At 38.7% G+C, this 14889-nt stretch overlaps 1 protein-coding gene across 1 annotated transcript; it reads right to left on the bottom strand.

Annotated features, from left to right (window-relative positions):
* Positions 1 to 7288: 7288 nt before the first annotated feature.
* On the bottom strand, positions 7289 to 10493 carry LOC115003606 (proto-oncogene c-Fos-like). Its single transcript, XM_029425470.1, has 4 exons — positions 10262 to 10493; positions 9499 to 9714; positions 8758 to 8865; positions 7289 to 8562 (listed from the first exon to the last, which is right to left on the bottom strand). The coding sequence occupies exons 1-4, from the start codon at positions 10388 to 10390 to the stop codon at positions 7861 to 7863; spliced, it is 1155 nt and encodes a 384-aa protein (XP_029281330.1). The 5' UTR covers positions 10391 to 10493; the 3' UTR covers positions 7289 to 7860.
* Positions 10494 to 14889: the final 4396 nt, after the last annotated feature.

Here is a 14889-nt window from a genome sequence, read left to right as displayed (position 1 = left end):
GTGCGTCACAGTCACTCTTAACATAGATGACAAATTTTAAGGGAGGCATTTGGGGTTAATAAAGCAGAACTAAACCCACAAGCAGACATATTTCATAAAACAGGCGGGTTCCTGGACGTCTGTAGCTGAGACCGTTCAGAGGTTTTCCCTCTGCAGGTGTAGACTTTCAGCTGAATTCCTCTGCGCCTGCAGGAAGGCAGCCAGAGATGTCACTCAGTACATGAACACACATGGTGCAGCCCCGTTTGACACTTTAATCCTTTAAGAGGGAATTGTCCCTGCCAAGAACAATAAGTTTTGATAATGACACTGTGAAAAAATATATACCAGACTGGATATGCAGACCGAGTATCCAGAGCATGTTAATTTGTTCAACAAAAGATGTTCAAGATCATCTTCAAAGAAACAAGTTGTAGAAAGGCTTACTTGCTGCATATTCTTTTATTGGTGTCAAACAATATTATAACTTTATCTTGGCCCAAGCCACTGCCACCCACCCTACAAGACAGGTTAATGAAAGTGTAGTGAATGGAAATAATTACAGTAAAACTCCATGTGAAGACCGACATCTTTTTAAACTGATGTTTATGTTCAAGTCCAAGTTGTATTTGTCATATGTAGGTTAACACAGGGTCAACGGTACAATGAAATGGGTTTGAGAGAGACAGCAGTTCAGCTCAGCAGTCACATAAGAAATATAAAATATAAAAAAGAGTACTATATACCATTAGGTTAAAACAATAATAAAAAACAATATAGCGTATGTACATATATGAGAAAGGGGGTGTGTGTGGTACAATAATAATACATTTATTACAAGATGAGGTGCCATATTGATTTAATTGTTGGATTTGTCTGTTTCTTTTGAGGTATTTCTATCTATTGATTTTATAGTATTTCTTTCTTCTTGCAGAGCTCTTGTTATGTGTGTGTCTGAAGTCATGGTAAGAACAATTAAACCGCCTTTTGCACAGCAAGCATTACAGGACTGTCTCAGAAAATTAGAATATTGTGATAAAGTTCTTTATTTTCTGTAATGCAATTAAAAAAACAAAAATGTCATGCATTCTGGATTCATTACAAATCAACTGAAATATTGCAAGCCTTTTATTATTTTAATATTGCTGATTATGGCTTACAGCTTAAGAAAACTCAAAAATCCTATCTCAAAAAATTAGAATAGTTCCTCAGACCAAGTAAAAAAAAAGATTTATAACAGCAAAACAAAATCAAACATTTGAAAATGTCCATTAATGCACTCAGTACTTGGTTGGTAATCCTTTTGCACGGATTACTGCATCAATGCGGCGTGGCATGGAGGCAATCAGCCTGTGGCATTGCTGAGGTGTTATGGATGCCCAGGATGCTTCAACAGCGGCCTTTAGCTCATTAGCATTGTTGGGTCTGGTGTCTTTCAGCTTCTTCTTCACAATACCCCACATATTCTCTATGGGGTTCAGGTCAGGGGAATTGGCAGGCCAATCGAGGACAGTAATGCCATGGTCGGTACACCAGTTACTGGTGGTTTTGGCACTGTGGGCAGGTGCCAGATCATGCTGGAAAATTAATTCCTCATCTCCATAGAGCTTTTCAGCAGACGGAAGCATGTAGTGCTCTAAAATCTCTTGGTACACAACTGCATTTACTCTGGGCTTGATGAAACACAGTGGACCAACACCAGCAGCTGACATGGCTCCCCAAACCATCGCTGACTGTGGGAACTTCACACTGGATTTCAAGCAACTTGGATTTTGCTCCTCTCCAGCCTTTCTCCAGACTCTGGCGCCTTGACTTCCAAATGAAATACAAAACTTTCTTTCGTCTGAAAAGAGGACTTTGGACCACTCTGCAACTGTCCAGTGCTTCTTTTCCATAGCCCAAGTCAGACGCTTCTTCCGTTGTCTTGAGTTCAGAAGTGGCTTGACCATGGGAATACGGCTATTGTAGCCCATTTCCCGGACACGTCTGTGAACAGTGGCTTTTGATACCTGGACTCCAGCTTCAGTCCACTGTCTTTGAAGCTCCCCCAAATTCTGGAAGCGACTCTTCTTCACAATGCTGTTAAGGCTGCGGTCATCTCTCTTGGTTGTGCAGCGTTTCCTGCCACATTTCCCCCTTCCAACAGACTTTTTGTGGATGTGCTTTGAAACTGCACTCTGTGAACAGCTTGCTCTTTGAGACATTTCTTTTTGTGTCTTACCCTCCTGATGGAGGGTGTCAATGATGGTCCTCTGGACAGCAGTCAGATCAGCAGTCTTCCCCATACTTGTGATTTAGTTTACTTGAACCAAGCTGAGTGTTTTTCAAGGCTCAGGAAACCCTTGCAGGTGTTTCGAGTTAATTAGACGATTCAAGTGATTCGTTGAACACCCTACTAGTATACTTTTTCATGATATTCTAATATTTAGAGATAGGATTTTTGAGTTTTCTTAAGCTGTAAGCCATAATCAGCAATATTAAAATAATAAAAGGCTTGCAATATTTCAGTTGATTTGTAATGAATCCAGAATGTATGACATTTTTGTTTTTTTAATTGCATTACAGAAAATAAAGAACTTTATCACAATATTCTAATTTTCTGAGACAGTCCTGTATGTTTTTTTGTCTCTTTAGTTACGCACACATGTTATAACATTACATTACAGTTCTTTCAGCTGACACTTTTGTCCAAAGCGACTTACAATAAGTGCAAACAATCATGAGGATACAACTCTTGCTAATAACATGTAAAAACATGTGTAATATTTTTTGATGAACACCAGCTTCTCCTTCATAATTTATATCCCATTGACTAGTTAAACAAGATGTAAACAAGTCAGTCATATTTTCTCATTGTCTTTAATCTAATTCAAATCTGCAGTTTAGGTTAAAGTGTGTTGTCTGTATATTATCCAATACCACATCTTTGGGAAATACCCACAAAACCAGACAGCTCCAGACGCAATCTTGACTCATCGTCCACCACACTGCAGACAGTACACTAGACTTAAAACTTTATTTTTACCACCGCTCCATTGAATCTTCTTCCTTCCTTCCCTTTTTTCTTCTTTCAAAATAATCTCAGACATTTGTAAAAACACGTCAAAATATGTCTAGAAACGTGTAACGATGTGCTACATTCTGCCATTTTGGACACGGTGCATTATCATGTTTCCTGTTTTCTGACAACAATGGTTTAGAAGATTTTGTCATAATTTATTCAGTGAACGTCAAAATCTTGCAAGTAGTGTTACAATATGCCTTAAAAGTACTAAACATAATGAGAACAATTAGTGTCTCTACTCATATACGTATATATATATATATAGTTTTACTATAAAACATTCTACTTTCCGAACATGCCCCTCCTGTGTATCGAACACATACACAAAAAAACATTCCCTTGTTAATGGATTAAATTGTGATGCTTTCGCAGACTCACATCCACTCCATTCACAGATATCAAATCAATCACTTTAGCGCACCAATTGCGTGCTGCCGTTGGCTTTAAACCCTCCCCCTCTTCATCTTCATCTCCCTCTCACAACAACAGGCTCCATTTGAGTAAAAGCTCTCAGTGTTATTCGTGCTGTGACACATTCACTGGCATCATATGCTATCAAAGTCTCTCTAAAAAACACATTCTGTACAAAGAAATTCAATCTTTGCAGTATTATAGTACAAAATAAAGTACCTAATCATCTTCCTATTGTATCCTTAACTATACCGTCTCCAGCTGGAACATTGCAGTATTGTTTGAGTTCATGTTCGCATCAACAACACCATCTGTGGCTCTGTTATAACGCTTCTCTCTCATAGCGTTACTCGTGTCAGGTGACCACGTCTTCCCAAACCCGTGTGACATTGATTTATTCCTGTAAATATAGCACTTCCTTGGGAATAGCAAAGGAAGCAGAGTGGTCAGGAGGTGTATGAGGATGAGATAACAGAGCTGGAAACAGTGAGCACACAACAAATAATAGAAAGATAGAGATCTGTAACCAGGCAATGTGAGACATATTACAGAGTGCTGGTGTTGCCGGGAGTAATCTCATCCTGAAGCATCACTGCAGTAAGCAAGCTTCTCCATGTTTAGTATCTTATTAATTAGTCAGGGTACGTCAATGCTTTACAATTCATATTTATTCAAGGTGCAATATAAAAACATACATACATATAAACAACAATAAAGGCTAAATGTATATAGACGGAGACAAAAACAAAACAACAAGTATGGAGACTTAGATTAAGGCTCCACCAAATGGAAACAACAAGCTTACTGTTGTGTAGTCAGTCCATATTGAAAAGCATCATATTATTATTTATAAGTAAACCATTATAGGTTATTTCATAATTCCAAAAGCAGTTTAAATCTAATAAAAAACCAGATCCACTTACTAAGGGTAAAGTGTAACTAACAGGACTTTCTCAGTTTCTTGTACAGGGGCAATTCAGTGTGCTTCACATAAATAAAAACAAAGGAAAATCCATATATAAAATATGATTAAAAAGTACAAAAAAATTGTAATTAAACAGACAGTAATATATTTAAACGATAAGTAACAAAAAAATACAATAGTACATAAAATAGAATAAAAACATTGTAATTGGCACATGAAAAGATAAATACCAGTTGCATTGCAGCATCACTGCACCATGTGTAGTTTGTACTCTGGGCTGTGCTAGCTGACCTGAGTCCATGGATGTAAAAGCCCTACTTGGTTTATATTTTTTAAGAAATATCAGGGAAGGTATTCTGGGCCTAAACTATTCAGTGATTTATACGTTAGTAGCAACACTTTAAAATCTTTTCTGTAACTACCTAGAAGCCAGTGTAAGGATTTCAAAACTGGAGGAATGTGCTCTGTTCTCTTAGTCCTGGTAGGAAAATCACAGGTTTAAATAATAAAATAAATGTTTGCTGAATTTAATTTAACTGCTTCAGTGTCTGCATATATATATATATATATATATATATATATATATATATATATATATATATATATACAATTTATGAGTTTTACACTCTTTACACTCTTTACTAAACTAGATGAATACTATCCACCACTGACACATACACAAACTCAGTCTGACTCTAGGGCTAACTAAGTGCATATACCCAAGTACTACTTTACTTTCAAATTAAACAAAATGTACATGATTTTGACTTCCTCCACCACTGAGAGCAACAGAGTAACAGCAGGCAATATCATCCGCCCGAACCATAGAATAAAAACTCTTCCACGTCAGCTCACATCTCGTTGGGCGGTTGTGGCTTGGTTGATGGTTGTGAACAACTCTATCTCTGTGATATTTTACAACTCTGAAACAGGCAGTGGAGGTCACCACACTGCTCTATGCACAGTTTGGTGGAACAAGTGGACAAAGAGTGAGTCAGTAGACATCAGAGCTGTTGACAGGCCCATCCATCATTGCTCTAAAATAGCCTGGCACCAAGACATCACGTACACAATTCAATTTTTTCAATTTAATAGGCTCTTTTGGTACGACAAAGCAAAATTACAATCATTAAATACAATGAAAAAAAACAAGTGAATAACAATATATGCTAATAGAATAAAAAAGATAATAAAATAAGTAAATGAAGTAAATATACACATAATATAAGTAATCAAGTTATATTCTTACTATTTCAATGTGACTTAACTTCAACAATGCAAGACAAACACAATTCACGTGTTAATCTACTGATAATAAATAATAAAGAAAAATATGTCACTATAGGATAATGCAAGATATCTAATATTCTAGAGAGATAACAAAAGAAAATCTACTAATAATAATAATAAATAATGAGATGTTAATAGTAGTAGTTAATATAAGATGGTTATTAATAAATAACAACATAAAAAAAGGAGATGGCACATTTAACTACATTTATAAATGTCTGTCCATCTATATGTCGACATCCTACTGGTTTGCTCTTTTATTGTGGCAGGAAGTAAAATATTTACTGTAAAAAAAGTAAACTAAAATAAAAAGGTAAACTGCAACAACATAAGAATAAAAAACAATAATACAAAATATAAAATCTATAAGAGGTAATACTAACAACAGTGCCTAATAGAATAACAATAGACAAAGATACATTTACTAAAATAAGTAAACAGTAATATTGAGTATTCTATTTATTTTGTAAAGGTAATATTACACATGATGTTAAAAAAAGTAGTTTGCACGTGATATTTCTATAATTCTTTCTGTTTAGTGCCAAGTTTCTAGTTTGTGTTATGCGGTTGCTAAAATGAAGAGAAGCTCTCAGTTGTAGCTCCCCCTACTGATGAAAACAAGACTGCACTTCTGACATACAACGACATGGAAACTGGGCAGATGTTGCAAAACGTCAACAAAGGCTTCCTGACATGCAAACAAGATTACAATATAGGGTTGCTCGTTTGGGTTGAATGTGGTTACATTAACATTAAGTGCATCCACTGCGGTGTTATTGCTTTTCTCCCGTGAGGACCGAAACCAAACAGGCTGTGGTCATTACATGCCCTGTGTGCTGTTCCCAGAAAGGCTTTGGCACCGTTAAATGACTTACTACGCCACTTATCATCATGCACGTGATCCCGCTCTGTAATTAATGTGAACGTTTCGTCTCCTGCTCGCTCCTGCTTCGATCTTCTTCGGTAACATCTTCCGAGCGGTCCCGAAATATGACACCCGTCGCCATGGAAACAAAACAACTGCAATTACCCAAATATGGTCGGCGGAAGTGAAACGTAAATGCAATCGCGTGTTGACGTCACGCGTAGCACGCAATGCCCTGCTGTAGATGATTCGGATTCCCTTGACCGTGACAATAGTGGAGCCGAGAACGAGCTATGAATAAATAATGAACCTGCTGTTTCTGCTGCTCCCACTCATTTTAAACACGATTCAGTCCCCGGTGGTTGTATTTTATGTAATCCTGAATCCAAAAATAGGCTCACTGACATCTTTATGGACGCTATTAATATTCCAGAGTTCTATTTTGCCCCTCTTCTTGACGCAATTTAGTAGGGTAGGTTTTCTAATGCTTATCATAGCATTTACATAATCTTTATTAGCAGATGGAGATTGAACAGTAGTCATGGAATATTAGATGTCCAGCTTTCTATTTTCGAGCCCTTCTCATCCATGTTAGCTTATAAACTGAGCTCATTCTTGACCTTGGCAGTTGAGAAAAACAATTTTACCACAAAGTGGCTAGGTCTTTAAAAGGAGCTTTTGCCAGAACAGCTACTAAATTAATCTTCGCTGTTTATTTAAATTGATGAATGATTAAAAAAAAGAGAGCAATATGTCGTTTGTGGTTGTCTTATTTTATTTCCAGCATTATACAATTTTTGCATCTGATAATTTTTTATAAGTAAAAAAATAAACTATGTCATAAAATACAGCTTGATAAAATACATGACGTGTTCTTCTTTTAATGGAAAAACTTGAAAGGAAATGTCATGTTAGGGGACACCTTACAGCAAGATGTGACACCTTCACACTACACATTAGTAACCCTGCTTTTTTCACTTGTTACAACACAACTTTTTCAACAGTATTACATGTACATTAGGCTATTGAGCATGATCTAACTTCACATCACATTTAAAAACACAAGATACCACCTCTTCTTGGATTACGGATGACTTGTATTTGCATGCATTTTTGTTACCAGCGCAAAGTCTCACCTCAGAATTGCACCAGCATTATGGAAGAAGTAAACCCTGTTACAGTCACAGAAAACATGTCATGTACACAACCTTTGATGTTCAGATTTACACAACATCAAAACTCACACTACAAAACATTGTTTTTGAGAGAGAGATCATAGCTTGCTGGCTGGTTAGAATACAGCATCATTGTATAAATTCTTTTCATTCACAAGGCCAGAAGTGTTGGAGAGTTAAGACTATCTTTCATTAACTCAGATGCACCGAGGCTGCCTTTGAGGCTCTCAAAGCCCTCAGCCAAGGAATCAATCTCAGAGTAATTAAAGGAAAACACTGTGCGGTAATTGTTACAAGTGGGACTGGAAGACATGATTGGCGTGCTCAAAGATTCAAGGTCGTTCGCCACAGACTTGTACAGGGTTTCCCAGTCTGAGAGGCAGAAGGGGCTGCTCAGGTCTATGTCGGGGACGGATGCAGCCATCTCTGGAGTCACTGCCATCTCAAGGCTGGGCACCAAGTCATCCAGGTCGTCTCCTTTTAAGTCCTCCAGTGTTTCCTCTTCTGCACTCGAACACAGCAGGATGTTGGAGTTCCCCAAAATGGCTGCAGCAGGGATGCATGGGACATTGTCCATGTCTTGACCAAGAGGGACTTCTCCGATGACTGCGTTGTTCTCTTGGCTTTTTTCATTCTCTAAGATGGACAGCAGCTGTGGAGAGGCCGGAGGATCCTGCAGCATTGTGTTGACATCATCTTCATTATCCTCATCATCATTATTGTCGTCATTTGTAGGGAGCTTGCAGGATGGTTTGTGGGAGACTAAGACTTGCTCCAGTCTCTCCTTCTCCTTCAGCAGGTCGGCTATCTCCATCTGGAGGGCAGACTTTTCGTCTTCGAGCATGTCCGTTTCCTGAGGTGAGAAGGGACAAAATCAGAAAAAATAATTGGTATGAGGGAGGCATGAAAACACTGGTGCCTTATGTTGCTCTGCAGTCAACCCAGCTTAATGAATAGTGACATGCAGTGCTGTATATGTCCTCAGCTTCAGGAGTTCCTGTGCTGTATGTGGATGTTTCTTTATGATTGCATAAAGCAGCATACTTACAGCTTGCAGAGTGTCTATCAGCTCCCTCCGTCTGTTACGACACTTTGCTGCAGCAATTTTGTTCCTCTCCCTCCTGATCCTCCTCCTTTCCTCCTCCTCTTTGGACGGCTAAAATCAATCAGAAATAGACTTTAAATGCACATCCTCCTGAGTTTTGCCATATCAGCAGTTGGCTCTTGGGCACCATTTCTATTGCCAAAAAAATAAGAAGAAAAATCTTCGTTGCAGTGTATGCTGGGAATACTGATCTGCTCGGTGCAGACGCTCTTTCAGTTCAGACGTTAAAAATGCTGCACCACTGGCACGGTCTAGTCGACTACGTGAACGCGCATTTATATGCAATTTCCCATCCCATTCATAAACAGTGCTTTTCACTCGTTACTCCAAAAGTGATTACTCGCTGCACCAATTAGGCTTAATCCAATCACCTGATGTGCTATTCCCTGCTGTCATTTATTTGCGCTGCGCGCTACGTTAATTTTCCTTTAACAGTAAAAAAATAAAAAAATAAAAAACAAACAAGTGCATCCTACTTTAGGTCCTGTTGAAAATATCGCGATAACTACACTTTCATATTAAACTGTCACTGGGGGGGAATATCATAGGATATTATTAAAGAACAATACGGACTCCTTTATTGATTGATTGATTGATTTATTGATTGATTGATTGGCTAACCTGTAAGGTTATCTCTGAAACTCACATTTCATTAGCCCCTCCCCACCCTGCTCTCTTGCATACCTTGTCTTTCAGCCCTTTCCTGTTGGAGGGCTTTGTCTTTTTTGCACCTGCCGTGGAAGACGACTGGGTCGAGCCGTGAGTTTTGGTCTTTGCACGGCCGGCTGATGGGGAGACAGATATGATGACTGTCGGCTGCACCATCCACCTTAGATCCGGCGAGGTTGAGATTGCAGTCACAGTCGGAACAAAGGGGTCTACTGCACTGGTCTCAGCATCCTGGAAAAACCCACATCAAAGATACATGCATATGCATGCAGTCAAACGCTAATTTAGCTTATCTGATGAGTTAGGAAGCACGCTCGTGGCTGACCTTTAGATGTGCTTAAATGGTACATCAATCATTTGGCTGAGGAATGCCAAAAAAGACTAAATCAATACTGTCTAATCCATCAAATTCCAGATGCATGACTTATCATCACGTCCTTATCACTCATTTTTTTATCACTCAAATGAAAGGTCAAGACCAAGACATGTTTGTGTAAATGAGCCTATATTACAAACAATTTCCTTGAAATAAGACTGAACATGCTTACACTATCTGCAGATTTATAACAGATACATGGAGACTATAGAGATTGCCTATGTGTTTGTATAGAACCGTTTTTAAGCACGGGACAGAAAAAAATGCTGTCTATGAAATGTTCTTAGATATGTGTGAACATTTTGTACCTAGACGACTTTTGCAACCAATATTAGCTGTATGCATAAATGATCCTGCAAGATGTATGAGGATAATATTTTGAATGATCAGATCCGCTTCTACCTTGGCGCTGTCCACTGATGATGAAAGCGAGTCAGGAGGATGCTGGCTGCACCCAGGGGTGTCCCCGCCAGGCGATGCTGTGCTACAGCTGGACGATGAGTCGAACTCAGTGCTGGAGTCTGGATGCATGTTCTCGTCTAAAAATCACTGCATAAAAAGATAGAATAGTCTATCTAGTCTAAGTAGAAAACTGACGCCTAAAGCCCTACTTATATCCCATTTGCCGGGTTCATAAATGGTAACTGTGCAGATAGTGGAGAGGCCTGCCTTTTATAGTGAGCTGGAATTTTATGAATGAAATCTGTGTGGTGAGACCAAACCATCGCACAGAGGCAGAGGTAAGGGGAGAGAAAAAAAGCGAACAGATGTTTTCCAATTGAACAATTAAATCCGTCGGATGTCTGAACAGCAATATTAGCAGCCTTTTCATTTTAACTTTGTTTATTAACTCGCATATCAAACAATATCGGACATATATTAAGTGACACCCCCGCCCACATGAGATGCCCATCGCCATGAATGAACTACGTCATCTTATGTATGCAGCATCTGCATCATATACATTATGTTCCCTATACGTCTACATATGTTCACGAGACGCATCTTAATCCTCATTGCGCAGTCATGGAAACAGAAATGTTCTTGCAGGAGAAGGGATGTCAATATAATGTATTAATAAACAGTTTAAAACAGTAGGTCAGATGAGAAAACTGCATAAAAGCTACAATGCATTAATAAAAACTGCCCCTTCATATAATTTGAACCAATATTATGAAACCCAGCATGATTTAATTAATGCACACAGCTTTCAGAACACCGCCTCATTATTTATGAGCTGCTAAATGAAGTGCGATCCATATATCACACTACCTTTTTTCACCTGTCTCAAGATATGGATAGAGCTCCAGCAACAGAATTGTCGCTTTAGTAAAGCAGCCAATAGCCGAATGGACCAGCCGAGCCATATATGGTGTTTCCGGTGAGCAGGGGGGCGCGCTGTGGCGCATGGAGAACGCGCAGTCGGACGGACGTGTGGCTGTGTGTGGCCCACTCACTGACTGTCACAAAGAAAGTGAAACATGCACTAAAAGTCTCGTCATGCATTGTACCTGATAACAGCAGTCAATGCACTAATTTAGGACATGAAGAGGAGGGTAAACCACTGCACTTGACCGATCTCTGTCGTACAAGAATACGATGTACACTGCTTTTGTACACACATATAGATCTGTAATGCATGTATAATGATGGCAACATGATACTAATGTGTTATTGCAGAGAATTACAACATATTAGGCTTCTGCTTTTCTTACAGTATTACTAATTGAGTGGTGGCTGATTTCCTCGCGCTGACCACTGTTTCTGTTCTTCCTTTCATAATCAGTTGTGTTGATGCAATTTATCGGCACCAATTAAGCATTATTCCCGCACAGCCTAATTCAGCTCCTATAACAACGGGGATTCTATAGACTGGATGTGCTATATTTAGGTTTCAGATGACCTCACAGATCCTCTGATGTGAAAAGGATAGTTGGTGAATAGAGGTGGCTTCTCCCAGCTCAGAGAGGGGCTACGCTCCCGGCTGCTTCCCGGCAGTCACTGCCCCCTTTGGGTTTACCGGCACATCATTAGGTGGTCGGCTTTACCCCATTCATTCGCTGGCGGCTTATGACCAGAAGGGTTCAAAGGTTGGACATAACTGCAGACACTTCTCACTACAGCTCAAAATCTTGTTTTCTTCAAAGCAACTTGAGCGTGAATGTGCACAGACTGGAGTTTATTTATAGACTCAGTGACATCAGCGATCAAAGATCATGTAAAATAGGCAAACAGATAAATAACTGTGCAACTGTGGATAACATCGCTGCTGACATGCAATGGAATTTAGGCTCAAAGGAATTGGCACAGATTTTATTTTACAGAAAACATATAAAATATGACAAAAATAATACTTGTTGCTGCAACACTTGTTAGCTGATTTAATGTGTTTATTTTTTAAATGTATTATTATTGTGTCACCAAGTGGCCTACATGCTAATTGAAAACCCATCTTTTATTTCTATAGACCATTAGGTATATTCTTACCTCTAAATGACTAAAAACATTGTTCTACAGTAACGAATAGTCTAGGTCAGCATTGCTGCTTTGGAAGCTGCTGCTCTTGCCAACCAGTCAAACAAAAATACTCAAACAATCCTGAAGGTAAACGGGTTGTTCGGTGTCCTCTTTCATTCCGCTGCTCCGCTGTCTGTCTGAGAGCCTCGACACAGACAGAGCTCTCACTCTGACGCTGTTTCCAGAAACTGGAAACGTCATGACGTGTTGCATAAGGCCACTCCACAGACGCGTCTGATGAGCCGGTTTCTATTTTACTTTGTTGAGTGATACGTCATCACAACACACACGATCGTTGTTGCTATGCAAAATAAGAACGTCACTGACGCGAAGGGGTGGAGTGTTGCTAGGACAACCAAGAATGTTCAACAAAACATGAGCGCGGGAAACAAAACACAACGGCTTTAACCTACATTGATGCACTTTGGCACATTAACCCTGTTATCAACACTTTATGCCTTTATTAACGGGATGGTAACAAATATATCATTATTTTTAACCAGCCAGCATGTAGCATGTACACTGTACACCTTTCACAGACACAAGTCACAGTCAAAGATATAACATCAAATAAAATAGAATCAAATAAATGAAATAAAACAAAGATAAAACACCAAAAGGCATTGCATTGGAATATGAAGAAAAAGACTAAACTTCATGCAACTATTGTGAATGTATGAATGAATTTTGTGGCGAGAGTTTATGTTATGCCCATTCATAACTTTATATGAATGCTAAGTCAACAAAAAACTTCCAGAAAGAAGTTGCTGATGCTATTTTAAAACGAGACTATATATACTTATCTATTAAGGGCTAGTTCACAGAACTTCATGGGAATGAAAGTCTGTTGTAAAGCGTTAAAGTAATTAAGTTAAAGACTTAATTTGAAGAGCAATATAAAGTCCAAATGTTGGCTCAGTGTCAATGCTGCATTTCAGTGATTCATGTAGTTCCTCATGCAAATTCGTGAGGATTCCCTCTCCCACATTTTCAGGGAGGACCTTTGTGAACACGCCTGGACAGACATCCTTGAGAAAAGCAAACTGCGGTCGTGGAAAAACACACATAACAAACCAGTTATCAGCTTGCTCTGCACCTAAACACACCCTTGAGTTGAGTGCACATAGAAGGTATGAACACTGCCTGAGGGCCATACACACATGCAATCGCCTCTGCTCTGACATGTTTTTATGATGTTCCTGGCATGTGTTTGGATAGCCTAGTTGTTTTGAATTTCTCTCAAATTCATTCCTTGATCCCATTTCAGTAAACATATTTAATTGCAACTCAGATAAGCTAAGTCTTTCCATTTAAGGTAGAAAACAAACAGAGTTACATTTACAGACATCATTTCTGTTATGTTTCTGGCACAGTAGTCTAAAAAGCATTCCACCTATGGGGATACATTACTGTCACATAACAAAACATTAAAACTAAGATTTGAAAGGCTTAAAGTATAAGTTCTGAAAGTGCAACATACGGTTTTGAAACCGAAAAATAGGATTCAAACATTCAATGTTACAAATTCAAAAGTTGCTTTGCAGAGATTCCAATCTGCTCTTTTAGCTTTGTATTCTGGGATTTCTGAGCTGTGTGAACATGGGGGAAATTATTTAAGAGGAGCTGGTAGACAAAATCCTATATTCAGAAATTCTAAGTAGAACTATGTGTTAGTTACAGGGCTTTGAGAATGGAAAGTGTCATATGTTGTAACATTTTATTCAATGAGGACATTTGATTTAGTTAGGCTATTTATATAAAAACCTTGTTTCATTTGTGTTAACAGGTGAACAGGTGAGTATCAGCATGACTATGGCCTTTGTTAGGGAGCAGTAGGATTCTTGTTCAGCTGTGATGTCTAGAGTGGGGATGACACTGGGGAGTGCATGTGGCCATGGTGAGAGCAAGTGCAGTCGGAGGAGGAGGTAGCTTGAGTTGGTGGTTTGTTGATGAATCAGTCTCAGACAGACTAATGGATCCTTCAAGAGTTTCTCAAACCACAATGTGTTAAAGAAAGTGTAAATGTATATTGGTTTTCCATAAAGTCATGCCTCTGTGAATGAGCTATAAACATGAATCTCAAGGAACTTTAAAACAAAAATGAAAAACAGGACTGCTGTAGTCCTATATATCCTATGTTCATCCTATGTTTTTAGTGTAATAACATTTTAAAAAGCTCTCTAAATTGACAGTATTAAAACACACCAGCAGTGTGTGTGTTCATGAGTTAGTTTGATGAACCTGCCTGTTCAAATGTATCTTTGATGAACTTTGCCGTGTAGGATGTCTGACTATTTGTTCTTCAGTTTTCACAACAGCCGCTGTGTTTGTTGTCTTACATAACGTCATGTCGCTGTCGGCCAATCTCAGATGGTGTATTTCCCAGCAAGAACCGCCTTCTTTTACAGGATGCACCATATATGGAAAATTACGTATCGGGGATCCCGTTTCTGGAATATTCCATTTATATTTATGAGTATAAATATTTCGAAATGTTACATTTAAACTTTAAA

This window comes from Cottoperca gobio, chromosome 24, assembly GCF_900634415.1.
Source record: "Cottoperca gobio chromosome 24, fCotGob3.1, whole genome shotgun sequence".
Taxonomy (NCBI): domain Eukaryota; kingdom Metazoa; phylum Chordata; class Actinopteri; order Perciformes; family Bovichtidae; genus Cottoperca; species Cottoperca gobio.
This window is presented reverse-complemented; position numbering and strand designations above follow the sequence as displayed.